The sequence below is a fragment of the Garra rufa genome, unplaced genomic scaffold (assembly GCF_049309525.1).
Source record: "Garra rufa unplaced genomic scaffold, GarRuf1.0 hap1_unplaced_004, whole genome shotgun sequence".
NCBI classification, from domain to species: domain Eukaryota; kingdom Metazoa; phylum Chordata; class Actinopteri; order Cypriniformes; family Cyprinidae; genus Garra; species Garra rufa.
Window position 1 is genome coordinate 2,725,614 of NW_027394279.1, and position 18,176 is coordinate 2,743,789.

Sequence of the window (18,176 nt, forward strand, 5' to 3'; positions counted from 1 at the left end):
GACTTGCTAGTCATGTAAAAATCATGCTAGCGACTTGCTAGTCATGCTAAAATCATACTAACGACTTGCTAAAATCATGCTAGCGACTTGCTAGTCATGTTAAAATCATGCTAGCGACTTGCTAATCATGCTAAAATCATGCTAGGGACTTGCTAGTAATGCTAAAATCATGTTAGCGACTTGCTATTCATGCTAAAATCATGCTAGTGACTTGCTAAAATCATGTTAGCGACTTGCTAGTCATGCTAAAATCATGTTGGCAACTTGCTAATCATGCTAAAATCATGCTAGCGACTTGCTAGTCATGCTTAAATCCTGCTAGCGACTTTGCTATTCATGCTAAAATCATGCTAGCGGCTTGCTAGTCATGCTAAAATCATGCTAGCGACTTGCTAAAATCTTGCTAGCGACTTGCTAGTAATGCTAAAATCATGCTAGGGACTTGCTAATCATGCTAAAGTCGAGCTAATGATTTGCTAGTCATGCTAAAATCATGCTAGTGACTTGCTACTCATGTTAAAATCATGCTAATGATTTGCTAGTCATCCTAAAATCATGCTAGTGACTTGCTAGTCATGCTAAAATCATGCTAGTGACTTGCTAGTCATGTTAAAATCATGCTAGCGACTTGCTAGTCATGCTAAAATCATGCTAGCGACTTGCTAGTCATGTTAAAATAATGCAAGCGACTTGCTAGTCATGCTAAAATCATGCTAGTGACGTGCTAGTAATGTTAAAATCATGCTAGCGACTTGCTAGTAATGCTAAAATCATGCTAGCGATTTGCTAAAATCATGTTAGCGACTTGGTAGTCATGCTAAAATCATACTAGCGACTTGCTAGTCATGCTAAAATAATGCTAGTGGCATGCTAGCAACATGCTAAAATCACGCTAGTGACATGCTATTCATGCTAACGACATGCTAACAACATGATAGTCATGCTAACGACATGCTAGTCATGCTAACATCATGCTAGTAACATGCTAGTCTTGCTAGCAACATGCTATCCATGCAAGCATCTTGTTAACGTAATGCTAGTCATGCTAACAACATGCTAGTGACATGCTAATCATGCTTGTAACTTGCTAATCATGCTTAAACAACTAAAAACATACTAGCAACTTGCTTTTAAACTTGTAAAACTTTTTATACTTTAATTTCTTAAACTTTTTAAACTTCTTAAAACGGTAAACTTCTTTAAACTTTCTGGTCCGGCTTTCTCAAGCCAACTTAAAGTTTGTCTCGACGAACTTTTTTATCTAGTTTCAGTTACAATTATATTTAGAAGTCTTCTATTCATCTCTCACCACGTGTAATCCACTTAAGACTTTTTTATCGTGTAACTTATATTTAGGCCACTTTGCCATGCAATTACTTAAAATGAACGAATGAATAAGCTGCATATTTAAAATCTTGCCCGTTGTAGGGCCAAAACCCCGTCACTCACAAGTCATCACATCTCACTAACGTTGAAGACGTAAATTGATTGACAGGTCTCTGTTAAACTAAACCAGTAAGGGTTGCGTTAAGCAAAAATGAGTTGATGACTGCACTACACATTATATTACTGTGATACTTTGAGCTCGAAGGTGTTAAAATTACAATGACTAATGACAAAAGCGAAGAAAAAAGCAGCTGATTGGTCGGCTTTTATTTTTTTAAAACAGGCCAAATTTTGTCTACCCGCCTAATGCGTTATTCTCCGGTCCAAGCCGATCAAAAGAAGCCCAATTGGGCGGAAACCCGCCCAATCTGGCAACACTGGTATGCGGCGCGCATAATTCAAACACATCTCACCAGAAACACGGCATGTCGTAATCTGTGACGAATGCTGGTGAGAGCCAATGAGAGCTCGATTTTCCTGCCGTAAAAACTGTCGTTTCCTGACACGATTGTATTTGAATTCCTAAAATGCAGTTGAGCGTAGTTTTTTTTTTTTTTTTTGGCTGTTGCTGCTGGGACTCGCTGTTCGGGATGGAGATGAAGGTCGCCGGATAAAGATTTGAATTTGGGCATGTTCTTCGCAATGGTATGGATTCTGAAGATTACAGCGCACAAATAAAATTGTTTCATTTTATAAATATGATGCGTGTTCGGTGTATTTTATGGTTTTATTGTAGCATGTCGGAGAAAATGCCTGTTGTGTCCCACCGCTACAAATGAAGTTAATATTGCATAAATGGTTAAACGATTGTAGAAATGTTATTTATTTTAAGGGTTTAAAGTGTAGTCTTGTTTAACATTATGTTTACATATGCTTGGAAACGAGTTGGCAACAGAAATCACACAGAACATGATGAAAAGTTATAATTTCATATTAAGTAAACTATTTAATAATGCAGTTGAAAACAAAAAGTTAATTTATTACTCAGTAAGTTGTGACCATTTTACACTTTATATTAAGTAGACAGTTCCTGAGGAGTTATCATGTAAGTACACTGATATTAAAGCGTTGCACAGAGGTTTACATTTTATATATTACTCAGTAAGTTGTGACCATTTTACACTTTATATTAAGTAGACAGTTCCTGAGGAGTTATCATGTAAGTACACTGGTACCACAAATTAATACTTTAATTCTAATTCAGTGCTCACAAATACATGAATACAAAAATTACATGTAGCCTACATAGAAATCATCACGATTTCAGTAATGTTTCAGGGCATTTCAAACTGGTAACTGCAGTATTGAAGACTGTGTGGAAGTGTAAATACTTCTGTGAGTAAATATTGTTGTTACAAAATGTAGTTACATAATTCTTGTTACACTTGTGTACTTCCAGAAGTGAAAAAGTGTTGTTACCAATGTCCTGTTACACATTTGCACTTACACATGCTATTCAGTGAGTTGTTACATGTGTGTAATTACACCAGTATTAGAGCTGTAGATACAGTGTACCAATGTGTACATACACTGTGGTTACATGCTACGTACACATCTAGTTACCATGTAAGTTCACAGGTATTAGGGACACTTAATATAAAGTGGAACCGCTTCAAGAAACACAACGCACAGACGTGTGCAAGACATGGGTTTCAGCTGTTACATTCCTTGTGTCAAGCCACTCTTGAACAACAGACAGCGTCAGAAGCGTCTTGCCTGGGCTAAAGACAAAAAGGACTGGACTGCTGCTGAGTGGTCCAAAGTTATGTTCTCTGATGAAAGTAAATTTTGCATTTCCTTTGGAAATCAGGGTCCCAGAGTATGGAGGAAGAGGGGAGAGGCACAGAATCCATGTTGCTTGAGGTCCAGTGTAAAGTTTCCACAGTCAGTGATGGTTTGGGGTGCCATGTCATCTGCTGGTGTTGGTCCACTGTGTTTTCTGAGGTCCAAGTTTAATGCAGCTCTAAACCAGGATGTTTTAGAGCACTTCATGCTTCCTGCTGCTGACCAACTTTATGGAGATGCAGATTTCATTTTCCAACAGGACTTGGCTACCAGTACCTGGTTTAAGGACCATGGTATCCCTGTTCTTAATTGGCCAGCAAACTCGCCTGACCTTAACCCCATAGAAAATCTATGGGGTATTGTGAAGAGGAAGATGCGATATGCCAGACCCAACAATGCAGAAGAGCTGAAGGCCAGTATCAGAGCAATCTGGGCTCTCAACACCAGCAGTGCCACAGACTGATCGACTCCATGCCACGCCGCATTGCTGCAGTAATTCAGGCAAAAGGAGCACCAACTAAGTATTGAGTGCTGTGCATGCTCATACTTTTCATGTTCATATTTTTCAGTTGGCCAAGATTTCTAAAAATCATTTCTTTGTATTGGTCTTAAGTAATATTCTAATTTTCTGAGATACTGAATTTGGGGTTTTCATTAGTTGTCAGTTATAATCATCAAAATTAAAAGAAACAAACACTTGAAATATATCGGTCTGTGTGGAATGAATTTTTACATTATTCATCATTATACTTCACTTCTTGAATGGAATTAGTAAAATAAATCAACTTTTTGAAGATATTCTAATTATATGACCAGCACCTGTACTTTGTAACAATTTTCACTCTGTAAAATATTTCACAAAAATTATAAAGAAATGTAAGTAACACTGAATTAAACTTAAAATGTTTAAGTAGACAGGCTAATTATAAGAATTCTTTATAAACTGCATGAGTTTGATTCCATAAACAAAATAAAGGTGCTTCACGATGCCCTAGAATAACTTTTTTTGTCTAAGTGGTTCTATAAAGAACCTTTAACATCTGAAGAACCTTTCTGTTTTAAAAGGTTCTTCTGATTATAAAAAGGTAAGAAAGAAATGGTTATTTAAAGAACCTTTGACTGAATGGGTCTTTGTGGACCCAAAAACAGTTCTTCTATGGCATCGCTGTGAAGAACCTTTTAAAGCACTTTATTTTTAAGAGTGTAGCTCAAGTTAAACAGCAGTGTCATAAAGGGGTATGGCTGATGGGTCTGATCAGAAAGCACAGATGTTATTGGTTAGGAGCAAAGATATTCAAGCCATTTTTTTTTATTATTATTTAAAAAGTTCAATTTATTTTATAGTTCCTTTACTAAAAAAAAAAAAAATGACTTTTTACACTGCCTATTTTAATTGGAGACCGTAAATTATTAATAATTATTATTAATTTGACATACAACCCCTGGCAAAAATTATGGAATCACTACATATAGATGTTCACCCAAAATTTTTACTTTAAAACAAATAAACCAATCACAGATATGTTTGTTTAATTATTCAACATGCTGGTTATGTAAAACACACCTCAAACAAATTAAATTATATTGTTTATCAATTATAATCTCAATCTAACTGAAAATGGTACACTCTCAAAAAGGATGTGTTAATTTTTTACACATTGTTTGTGTTATGTCTATTTTAGCACATTTTGTGTTACTTTGTGTTAAATGTGTGTTAAAAACGAAAAAGAAAAAAAGAATATATCCAACACAGTGTGTCCAACACAATATGTGTTAAATATCAGCCAATCACATTGCTGCTTGCCTCACTTCATGAGCCGTTATTTTACAGAGACAAGCTAATTTCCTCGTGCTGCAAGTTTTCATCGTCAGGACATAACTTCGATGTGTGAAGGTAAGAAATGTTTGTATTTGCCATTATACGTTTTTAAAATGTCTTTTGTGATCGTTTGGAGACGGTCGAGGGGCATTTGGCACATATAGTATACGTGGTAAAATTGCCTCACGAATGCCGATGCGAGCTGCGCCTGCGGCACATCACGACGGTGGGAGCTTATTTTAACAAGCTTTATAGTTTCTTTTGTTGGATTAATTGTGACCAGAATCGCTTTTAATTCATCATTGACACGTTGTAGTGCTAATGAGAAAATGCATTCGTTCGTCGCGTCTTTCTCTTTGAAAATGAACAGCTTCGTTGTGACATGTATTGTGCAAATTGCCCTAAGACGCTAACATAATCTCTAATGCTAAAGCTTTTCTTGCCTTTTTAGCTATCGCTATTTTACAATATTCGCTATGTGTAGCCTATAAATAACAAAAGTATCTTTATTTTACTCTTGCAGCTTTGACTGGAAGACACTCCTGAAGTGCTTAATGGCAGTTACTGACATGACAGAGACAAACGAGAGACTTCATCTCACGACCCTCACCATCACTTGTATGCTGATAAAAATATGTAAATAAAACGACTAATGCTTAAGAGGTTGTCAAATACCACATTTTTTTTAAAGTACAAACTTTATAAACCATTAACAACTTTTCACTCAAGGAACAATTATATGTTGAAATGACTGTATTGATTGTTTACCTCTCTTTTTTAACCTTTTTGAGTTTGTATGTAATTGTTAGTAGCAGGTTTAATAAATTGTGTTTAAACTATACATTAGTTTGCAGTGTCTTTATTGCATACAAAAATTTGGTAAAAAATAACACATAATTGACACAAATTGTGTATTTATAACACAATAGTGTGTAGAAAAAAACAACACATTTTCTGTGTTAGCTGGAATAACACACTGGTTGAGTTAAAACTAACACAAAATGTGTTGTCCTTAACTAGACACAAAGGTGTGTTAAGAAACAACACAGGCTGTGTTGTTTTTAACACATCCTTTTTAAGAGTGTATGTATGGTGGAAATTGAAAAACTGGTCCATGACAAGGCTCCATCTTGCAAAGCTGATCTGTCAACCGCTATTTAAGAAAGTTGTTTTTTCATTAGTGAAGTCCATGCCCTAAAGAATTCAGGCTGTCATGCCAGAGGCGAAGCAACAAAGTACTGTTTTGTTTTGTTTTTTTTTGGTTGATGATTCTATAATTTTTTCCTCAACATTGAATGGTTCCATAATTTTTTCCTGTACTTGATAATGAAAATAATTTTCCATTAATTAAAAGAGCTTAATCTCATTAGTTTGAGGTATGTTTCACATAACCAGAATGTTGAATTAATAAACAAAATTTGTTTTGTGTCATATCGGTGATTCGTTTATTTGCTATGAAGTAAAAAAAAAATTGGGTGAACAACATCTAAGTGTGGTGATTCCTTAATTTTTGCCAGGGATTGTACTCCTCTCCATCTGGCATTGAAAATATTGAATTACCTTTGCATCAGGCATGAAACGGCACAATCCAAACCAAGGTCTTGTGGATTTGCTGCAGATGGAAAGATTGAGAGATAGTGAAGGCAAAGCAAACATTCAACCCTGAAACTTGATACTGTGTTTATAGAAGAGATTAAGGAGAGTGCTAATTACAGGTTAATTTATGTGTCAGTAAATCCTGTAACAATCTGAAGATTTAAAAAAAAAAAAAAAAAAACTGTAGAACAAATGTGTTCTTTGCAAGCTTGGTGTTTTTTGTTTTTGTTTTCAATGAACAATGTAAACGATAAAAGTCTGTCTCAAAAACAAAATATTGTTTATTGAAATTACAGTTCATATTCAGTTCTTTTCTTAATTTACCTAATGGATAACAAGGTCAGCAAGGGAACAGCCACACACTCAGTCACGCGCACACACACAAAACGGGGCTGACATAAGCAAGGTATAAAAGGTAGCTATACCTGTTTCTAAGAAGACAGATTGATCACATCTCGCAGGAAGTCAAGAACAGGTAATTTTTCAAATGAATTATTTGTGAGCTTATCAAATACACTTAAAATGTAGAAAATTCTGAGAAGAATTATCTGTGTGTGTGTGTGTGTGTGTGTGTGTGTGTGTGTGTGTGTGTGTGTGTATGTATGTATGTATGTAAGTATCTATATAATGTATATTGAAAATATGAGCGCAGTTCTGTAAAGTGTGTTAATTTTTGTTTTCTATTATAGCCATCATGTTTTGGACAAGATATGCTGGAGGAAGTATATTACTGTTGTTAATGCTTATTCATCTTGGACAACTGTACCCAAGAAATGATATGAATAACTGTAAGTTGATAATCAATGACAAAATTTTGATACTTCATATGGGACCATTTCCTTTACTATTATATTTTTTATTTTATACAAGTTGGATGTGAGGAATGCAAACTCAAGGAGAACAACATTTTCTCAAAACCTGGAGCTCCTGTCTATCAGTGTATGGGATGCTGTTTTTCTAGGGCTTACCCTACACCACTGAGGTCCAAGAAAACGATGCTTGTTCCAAAAAATATCACATCAGAAGCTACATGCTGTGTAGCCAAAGAAGTTAAACGGGTAAAATGTGCACTAACTGCTATTGACAAAATAGTATTTCACTTAAATGTGTATAACTAATAGTGTTTTTGTATTTTTTTTTTTTTTTTTTGTAGGTGCTTGTCAATGATGTCAAACTAGTGAACCACACAGACTGCCACTGCAGCACCTGTTACTATCATAAGTCTTAAAAAAACAAACTGTGACATTACAAATTTGCTGGTGTTTGCCTAAAACTAGTTATATTCCTTTCTACCTGTTATTTTATGCCAATGCTTATTTTCTGTTGTTAAATTCGCAATGATTAATATATTTAATGTGAAAATATATTAGTAGAATTTTGTTAGCTGTTCATATTTACTTATATTTACTCAAATATATATATATATATATATATACTACATATATATAGCTGGGTGTTTTTTCTCCCACTTCTTTTTCAAAAGGTGGCCATCGTTACTGCAACTAACAGCTTAAGAGTATAGAATGTGATATTTTTAGGCTAATAAAATGCAAGAAAACATCATCACTGCACTCTGCTTGATATTAGCTTATCCCTTCTTTTACTGGTAATTGCTTGCTTATTTTGTCATCTTACTGATGTACAAATCCATAAATTAAATTAAAAATATGATTATTATTACATTATATTATGCTTGTGACAGCTGCTTTGTTTCTTCTTTTCTCCATCTCTTTTATACATGCTTTATCCTTTGTCTGGGCCTAGGGTGACTGATATTCCTACATACTTAGAAATAAATGTTTCAAAGTGGGTTTTCGCAAAATAACCATTTTGGACGAAGAATTTTCAGTAAATAGTTCTTATAAGAACAATTTTTCTCATTGTGAAGAAAATTTTGATTAAAGCCAATGAAAAAGACTTCAACCTGATGCCATAGAGAAACATTGCTGAGAGACACAGAGTAACTAGTGCAACAAGACAACCAACCACACAGTGGCATCAACACATTAAAACAAGAAACCAAATCACTGGTTACTTTTTTTTGCCGTTTCCTTTTCATTGTTCTTATCAAAACAGTGTAAATGTGTATGTATGTCTGTAATTTATGTTACCAATGTAAAGCCTTTATAAAGAAAGCAAAAGTCACTTGAATCTTAATTTCGACGAATACAATTAGCAAAAACAATGTTTTTTCAAGGTTTTTCTTTTAAATGGCTTTTTTATGTGATTGAACAGAAAGCGTTTGTTTGTTTATTTATTTTTGGTGTGATTTCAGTGAAAAGAGACGCCCCCATACCGCCTGCGCCATTCCTAGGAACAGTGCGCAAAACGCAGTTTTGAATACTACTATGATGAAAGATTGGTTGATAAATATTAATTACGTTGCTTTGATATACTTCATAGTAGTTACTATGGCGACTGCTTCATGGTCATAAATATTAAATACGTATTGTAGACATTGCTTGGTAACGTTGCTGTAATGCGGATTTTCTCTTGAATATTAATTAGGTTGTGCTGACGTTGCTCGGTAACCCTCTAATAGCGAAAGCACGGGTCATGAATATTTGGATCAAGCCTTGGCCGTAGTAGTTTGAGATATTTGGGCTGGTGTGAATGCAGCGAAGATGGCGGAGGAGGAGGGTAACGCGACTGAGGTTGTGGCCCTCAGACACAAATTTCAGGATCTCATCTCTGAATTAAAAAGGAGCCCCGAGTCGACGCTAGATGCCTCCAATAGTTTTTGTCAGGATTTCTGTCAAGTACGACTTTATTCATGCGTTTTAATCTGTCAGTCTTTGTTCGTGGACGATGCTGCATGTTTGCATCGCTGCACCAATGATAACAAAACTAACAATACTAATACAGTCATTCATAAATGTGATGGATAAAACACAAAAAGCTGCGTGCTGGAGAGATGAAGCATTATTGTGTTTTAAAGTCATTATATATTACATTTATGCTGTTTGTTTGTATGGTACGGTCACAGCTCTTGATGGCTAACACATTAGCTTATTGTAGCAGCAGCCTGTACTTTCACTCAAAAATAATGTATGTTATATATAATCCTGTAATATATTATATCCTGTATATAATCCTGTAACCTATCTACATGTGTATATACAGACCTATCTATCTATATACGTTATCTCTCCTATAACCTATAAAAATACAATTTAACAGATTTATTTTAAAGAGACAATGTTGTAATTTTCATCTCTTTTATTAAAGAAAACTGCTGTTCTCAAATCATTATTTTTCCGTTGTTAAATTCTTAATATAAATAACATAAATCACTGCTGTTTTCTCAGATCTAGCTTGGACCATATTTCATTATTACTGTTACTACTGTTACATTCCTTTGTTGTTATTGGTTTTGGGCCATTTATTTATGGCTCTTGTATTTTTTTATATATATATGTGCAGATTTTGATGCATCATGGATGTCAGTGGAGGTCAGATGAAGATCCACTTCCTCTTTTGGAGATGTACACAGTAGCTATAATGTGTTGTGCTGAGGCCACCCCGTTCCTCAGCCCTAAATGTGAACACGTCACTGATGTGCTGGAGAAGTTATCATGGTGAGTATATGTATCACAATCACAATAGGTTTGCATGTTGTTTGTAATATCACTTGAACTGGATATGAGGTTTTAAAACAAAACTAAAGGTTATGTTTAAAAAGTGACATTTTCTTAATGAGGTTTCATAGTTATAATTATAATTACAAATATTTTGTATAAAATTGGCATATTTAACATTATTACTCACTGACTTTGGAAACATCATGTGCAACATGACCATAAATCTTGTCACAAGTAATTTTATATCATGGTAACAATATGTTATTTTTGCTGCAAAATACTAGCTTAACATTTATAAACATTTATAAGAATTTTCAACATAAAAAGGTGTAGCTCATAGTGACAAAGGACAAAAAAAAAAAAAAAAACCACTAATGTCTATTTAATGCAGGGGTCTCAAACTCAATTTACCTGGGGGCCGCTGGAGGCAGAGTCTGGGTGAGACTGGGCCGCATTAGGTTTTCCACAAGAAAAGCTTTGTTAAAAAAATTCCAATCTTCTCAAATCTCTTTATTTTTATTTTTAATTTTTTAAATCAAAATAAGATGAAAAAATAAATACATTAAGAATTAATAAGAAAATCAATCAATCAGTACTTAATAATAATAATAATAATAATAATGAAATTAATAACAACAATAATAATAATTAGATTTCGCTAGTCAGCGACTATATGTGGTTTCTTCAGTCTTCTATATCTACTGTATTCAGATTCAAAAGTCTGTATTAACAGTTCTTTAACCTTTAACCTTTTTCTGAACATGAATTGTCCTGAACATGAATGAAACATTGAAGAACATGAACTGTTGTTCTGAACATGGCTTCTCTTGCCTACTCCTTGCTGCTAGAGACCTGGCAGCGCTTCCTCTTCAAATTATTTATTAATAAACTAGTATTTTCTGAGTCAGTGTCGCAAAGATGAAGTTGACGATCGTGACTCAGCATCTGCTCACTGGACGCGCTTTTAATGCCTAAATGCATCTTTATGAATTAGGCCTATAGCTAATAAAAGTTTTGTTTTCGATTTGAATTATTTCGTTTTATAGTAGTGAAGTAATAATTTAAAGTAAATTTATTACTATTACCTTTATGAACAAAAATGAAGTTTCACACAGCGCTTTATGGATTTTAATCGTGAAGGCTAAATGGATCTGTCTGCCGCTGGCCGCTGTTCGTTACTTTAAAAAACAAAAGCTTGAATTTCACAAACAAAACGTGTTCCAAATATATTTCTAAATTAACTTTATAAACTAAAGAAACGAAAATAAATGTAATTACTTTGCTATTAAAAACAGCAGCTGTGCAATGGGGAAGAGAAAGAGAACTCGGCCAGTAATTCTGATCAGCTGTCGAGGTTGTTATAGTAATTTTTGCAACGAATGTTTGTTTAATAGCGTATTTAACACTTATTTAGGCTACATTCTTATTTAAATGTATTATTTCTTTGATTTATTTTAGCGTTTTGTAGGCTGCTTGTTCACTGACGGAATTGTTAAAATAAACACGCACGTGAATAATGTTTGAGCCTCATTTATTTTGAGTTTCAATATAAAGCACCGTTTTTAGTATTTAGGCTACTGTCTCCCTGTCTGTGTTCCTGTCTGACGCTCATTCAGTAAAGGTTTAAACTTAACACAGACTGTCAGAATGGACTTTTATGCATAAATGGAAATGGTCGTGTGAATTTCTGACATTTACAGATAAGGATATGACCGTAAACTGAAAGTTTTCATGCTGAGGATGATGCAAACGGATCTGTAAAAGCGTTTCACAGGGCAAGCCATTACGCTATTAGCTTCAAGTTAAAAATGAGGAATTCTCATGTTTTGGGCTTGGATCACGTAACTCTCCTGCAGCATCTCATTCTGTTTCCTCCACTATTTTTAGATGCATTTTCTCTATAGAAATGCGTCATTCGGTGCTTTAATTTGACGTTATTCTCTGAAGTTGTACGTGCACTGTGGGCGGACCCGATTAAGCGATAATGAATTCTAATGTATATAGGCCTATGTCGTATAATGTCCCGCTGGGCAGCAACTTAAAAAAAAACTTTTTTTTTTTTAAGTGTTGTGAACGCAGCGCGCTGGGACAAATGTCTGCGTGTGCCCAATAGAAACGAGGCAGCCAGCCAGGCATGGAAGAAAACACTCCATGGTAACGCTGCTGTAACTTTCACTCATTGAGAAATGTTTCTCTGCTTGCATCAAACCCGGCCCGCCTCCAAGAGCCATATACCCCACCGTGATTGGTAGGTTCGCTCAGCTCCGCACACAACACTGTAAAGTGCCATACATATCAAACTCGCGTGCCACAGTAACATTAAACTTTCATATTAAGGCGGGGGCCACAAACTATCCTCCTGCGGGCCGCGAGTTTGAGACCCCTGATTTAAAGTCTTCTAAAGCCAAATTTTTGGCATGCAAATAAGAATGACTTTCGTTTTTTATTTTCTTCAGTGGAAGAAATTATTAAAATAACTTTCTAATTCACTTTTGAGAAATCACTTTGTCATTCTTTTGTGTAAATATTAAGTGATAATGTAATTTTTCAAACAAAGATGACTGTAAGACTGATTACAAAGTTGAACTCAAGGCACCAATGTCCTGGCAGTTGTTGTTACACTTCAAAGTGCAATATTCAAATAAATTGATTCTTGACCAAAATATATAAAACTCAAAAGAAGCAGCTGTAATTTCTCATTTCTTTAACATCAAACATGACATCAAAAGACCATGTCCATTCATTTGAGAGGGAAGTTGGGAGCCTGCATTTTTTTGCCATTTTTTAAAATTATCTCACCTAATTGTTAAAATGTTTTTAAAATGTATACGATTTTGTGTTGATTTTTATTCAAAGTTTTAGAGAGATACTAACAGAAATTCTAAATGTGTCCAACTACATTTTGTTGTGCAGTAGCTTATACGTAGTGCAGGAAAGCTTGATATCAAACTTTAAATTTAATTTAATAACAAAATAAAATAAGAATAAATAAACTTACTATAATATTACAATAAAGTTATTATAATAAACAAGCAATAGCAGAAATAAATACAGTGGAATAAAGGTGAATTAAAAAGGTGACACTTTTTTCTTCAGTGGAATGTTTAAGATTTTTAGCTGAAACTATAGTCTTTGGTGATTCATAAAATGCAAGTGAACGTCATATTGAGCGTCAAAAAGCATATCAGGCAACATAAAATTAATACCTAGTGATATTTTGAGGAGGTAATTGGTCTGTACAAGAATCTGAACATAATTTAACTTGAACCGTTGCAGTCTGTCAGTTATATAATGGCAGTCAATGGGCACCAGAGAGTAAAAAAAAAACATACACAGATAAAAACAAATTAAACCCTGCATCTCGTGACAATACATTGAGGTGTAAAGACACAAAATGATCATCTTTGCAAGAAACTGAACAGTATTTATATCATTGTTTACCTCTGAACCTCCGCAACATTCAACTTTATTGAGCGCGTTCATAACACTTGGCATGTGACGCGTCAAGGTGCTCTGGCAAAGTAATAGGTGAAAAGTCAACACTCCCGGATGAGTTCGCACAAGAAAACGGAATCTTTTAGTTTTTAATCGGTTGCCAGAATCAGGATAAGCACAAGTAATTACCATTTTAAATAGCCACTTTGTACTGTGTAAACAATGAGTGACATATACACTTGACAGATCGCATGCATCTACTTCACGTTGACGCGTCACATGCAACAGTTTGAGTTAAAAATCGTTGTTTGTGTTCTACTGAAGAAACAAAGTCACCGTCATCTTGGATGCCCTGGGGGTAAGCAGATAAACATCATATTTTCAATTTTGGGTGAACTATCCCCTTTAACGATTTTTCTGATCGTCTAATAGTCGTTCATTTGAAGCGATTAGTCGACTAATCCCAAGTTTAAATAAATAAACATAATTCATAATAATGACTCTTTAATTGCTTATATCCTATATTGTGAATGATTTAGGGAAGAAATACAGGACAAACTTAACATCTTAATTCAGTGATAAACTAGTGTTTTCTGTATTTTCGGGTGCAGTGACGAAGTCGACGACGTTTACTCATCATCTCCACAGTGGACGTGCACCTTTCATACTGATTACATAACTACCATTTGAATTGTTTCACTTAAAAGTAGACATTTTGCTTTCTGTAGATCAGAGGTTGCGTTAAACTTTAACATTGTCCATCATTTTGATGGACAGGGTCATAAAAATTCAGTCGTAATCTATTATTACTCATCATTTTAATTTTCATATTTTAATTATAATAATTTAATTGTTTTTATTTTGGTTTACATTTTCATTTTTAAGCATGAACCTACAGGACAACCATAGGTTTATTCATTTATTTTGAAGAGAACCGATGAACAGAGACTGTTCGTGACTTTTCATGTTTCTACTTGTACTTCAATTGTTAGTAAAATCTGTCATATTGCAAATGATGCATCTTTATAGCGATAGTTTTCTAAAATTCTTTTATTAATTAGGCCCTGTTTACACTAGTGCGTTTTCATTTTAAAACAGCATTTTAAAATTAAAACAATCCTTGTCTACACTGGAACCTTTTTGAGAAAATATTTGTATAGGTAGATGTCCTATTATTTAGATGGCTGCCACGTTTACGTGCTTAGAGCGATCAAATGGGGAATTTACATATACAATCTATGGGTTCACCAGTGAGCATTATGTTATTGTTTATTGTTTGTTAATGTGGGCAGTCACACCATCATTTTCACAAATTTTTGTCCGTTTACACTGAAATGCAAGCCCGGAGTTTTCAAACTAAATAGGGTCTGCATCATTTTCAAAAGTCTCAGTTTTCAAGGGTCGAAAATGCCGGAGTAGTGTAAACGACAAGTGTAACCGTAACAAAAGTTTTGCGTTTTAAAACAAAAATGCACTAGTGCACTAGCCTTACACACCCTTATGTTGTTCCAAACCCATAAGACCTTTGTTCATCTTCCGGACACAAATTCACCTCTCTGTCCCTCCATAGACAGCAATGGATCTGAAACGTTCCCAGGCATTTTTGGGTGAACTAACCCTTTAATGCTGAAAGTCTAAAAGGGCTACTATGAGTATAGTTGTCTGGTTTTACGTTTGCTACAAAGCTGTTTTTTAATGACATTAATGAAAGCTGAAGAGTATCTTACACATATTTATTGAATATTCAGTCCTTCACTGACCAGTTCATAATGCTGACTTAATGGTGATGGTTGTTTCATGTTTTTAAAGTCTAAAAAAACTCTTCATGCTGCCTGGTTTGTGGAATGGGTGGTATTTTCCATTTATACAGATAGTTTAGTGGCTAACTGAACTTATGTTATGTAACTAATACTATTTATTGTTTATAAATATATCGTTCAGCTGTCCAGCAATTGTAGTTCAAATTGCTGCAAAACTGCAGTTTTCTGGGGTGCATATTTGTTTGTCGATATACTGATTTTTGTTTACTATTTCACCATATAGGGCCCTGCTGTGTAATTTCACTAAATAAAAAATTAGTGCATCATTAAACAACTGAATAGTTGCAATAGTTAATAATTTTTAAGCACAGTGTAAGTGAATTACATGTGTATTTGTTTCCTTTTTAGGAGCTGTCTGAATTTTCTGTTGTCATTCTCTGAACAAATCCCTGGTGCCTTATGGGAGGAGTTTCAATCTTCTGTCAAGGTCAGAGACTATACTTTACTTACTTAATACTTTTCGGTGAACACGAGGCTGCTATTGTGCAAGCCAGAACATCTAGTTATTATTAATAATGCATAAATTCTGCATGCAAAAATGCAAAAAAAAAAAAAAAAACATCTAAAAGGAGTATGATTGTTTACAAATAATCCATTCATATTTAATATCTGCACAAAATACACAAGTCACCTTGAACTAAATTATGTGCAATTCAGAACGTGTAACTCCCTTTGTGTGTGCACTCTATAACAATGCACTTAAACGAACAAGCAAACAAACCCAAAGAAAGTTGTATTAAAAAATGTTTTTATTATAATGTTATGTATATTAGAAAACCAAACCTATTATTCAGTGATGCCAGGTATTGCATTTTAAGCTGCTTGGACAGAAGCTGTACAATCAGTAATCACGGATAAACATAAGAGCTTCAGTGGTGGTTTTACCTTAATCATTTATCATAATCATAATTAACTTAATCAAACGCATTATATTTGTGATTAATTAGATATTCAACAAACATAATATTACAGATTATATCTACATACTAAATAAACTAAAGCACAAATAATTTACAACATTCTGTTAGTATTGTTGTCTTTCTATTGGACTGTTTTTGGTGCACATCTTGCACTTATCCATTTTGGCGCCATGCTGTCCTAGGGATGCACTGAAATGTAAATTCAAAACCGGAAATGCTTTGTAAGAATTACTTAGTATTTTATTAAATAATATAAAGTAATTTGTACGACTTTTTAATTTAACTCCATCATTTTAATGAAACTGAACTTGAAAAACACAAGCCAACAAAATAACCACACTTTTATTGAAGTTAACACAATAAAATTGGACAGAAAATATTTTAATATTAAATATAAATGTTATTTTTATTCAGTTCTATGCAACTGAATCAGATTTTTTGACTAATTATCCACATATATAGTCCTACAAAGATATTATTATCAGAGCATGTGAGCAGATCATAGCAGAGAGCAGATCAGTGAACAAGAGAGTACGTCACTTTATCAGCATTGGCCACTGTAGATTTAGTTGGCTAGAATCTAATGGGTTTAGTTACAGTTTAATGTATTTATCATGATAGACACAGATTCAACTGCTGTGACACGCAACATTGTGTGCTGTGTGAGAGGTGCTCAGAAACCGGAACGAACTGAGTTCTCTTTTGCGTCATCAAATGTATTCATATGTCTGCTCTTCTCTTACTCACAGATATTGACATTTTTTTTATGTTTTATGAGACGTGCAGCAAATGTATGCCAGCTTATGTCCCACAGCGTAGATCAATAGGCTATGATACAGTTCATATGTATGCATCTAACCTCCTTACTGTGATTCGTTCTGAATGAATCTCTTCCTAAATCGCTCCTTCCTAACATTTTCGTTTTGTTTTTATTCATTGAAGAAAATGTCAATAGATTTTCGTCATAGTTTTTGTCATTCAAAACGAGTTTTCGTTTTGGTATTGTCTCGTTTCATCTGTGAAAAAATGTTGTTGATGAAATTAACACTGGGCAGCTGCATCCACCTGGACATTTTCAGGACTAAAGCCGCAGTCACACTAGACTTTACGAGCATACAAAATTTCTTCAGGCAGTGCAATGGTTATGGTATGATGTAATCAGGGTTGGTACAAGGTGCTTAAAGTGCTTGAAGTACTTGAATTTGACATTTTGAAATTTGAGGCCTGGAAAACCCTTGAAAAGAGCAGTATTCCTGAAGAGGTACTTGAAAGTGCTTGAATTATTGAAAGACAACGTATCTATGAAATAAGTGTTAAATCTTTTAAAAAAGAGCATATCATTATTCAGATCGGGACTTGAGAGTGGGTTTGTGAATCTTTTGCTTTAGATTGGAACCTAGGAGTGCAGATTGCGAATCATTTGATTTAGATCAGATTTTTTTTTCTTAAATAGTAGAAATCAACAGTGAGATCTCTGATTGAAGTCCTTAAAATTAAAAAAGTAGTGCTTAAAAAGTCTTTGAAAGTCCTGGAATCTCTTTTTACAGTATCTGTACAAACCCTGTGTTTTTAAAAACTTAAGTTCAACACATAACAAATCCAAAAAGTAAAAAACTACTCTACTTTCCTACAGCACTGCAGTTTTAATTTGTTCATGTAATTGATCCAAGCTGAACCCCAAGCTGTTATTGACCTTTTAAAATATCTGCCTTAATTTGTTATTTAATAATGCATTCACTGCTCACCATGTCAACCAAACTTTTAATTTTTTTATTTTTTGTAAAATAAAAAAAATCAACTGTGCGCTTTTCAGTCTTCTCATGATAAATGTACC

The 18,176-nt window shown here is 34.2% G+C and overlaps 2 protein-coding genes across 2 annotated transcripts in view; both read left to right on the forward strand.

Annotated features, from left to right (window-relative positions):
- Positions 1-7,280: 7,280 nt before the first annotated feature.
- On the forward strand, positions 7,281-7,814 carry cga (glycoprotein hormones, alpha polypeptide). Its single transcript, XM_073832601.1, has 3 exons — positions 7,281-7,374; positions 7,457-7,644; positions 7,740-7,814. The coding sequence occupies exons 1-3, from the start codon at positions 7,281-7,283 to the stop codon at positions 7,812-7,814; spliced, it is 357 nt and encodes a 118-aa protein (XP_073688702.1).
- A 1,396-nt stretch (positions 7,815-9,210) lies between these two features.
- Positions 9,211-18,176, forward strand: part of znf292a (zinc finger protein 292a) — a 37,559-nt gene continuing 28,593 nt past the window's right edge. Inside the window, 3 exon segments of the mRNA XM_073832614.1 lie at positions 9,211-9,345; positions 10,010-10,164; positions 15,771-15,849. Coding sequence (XP_073688715.1) covers positions 9,211-9,345; positions 10,010-10,164; positions 15,771-15,849 — 369 coding nt within the window.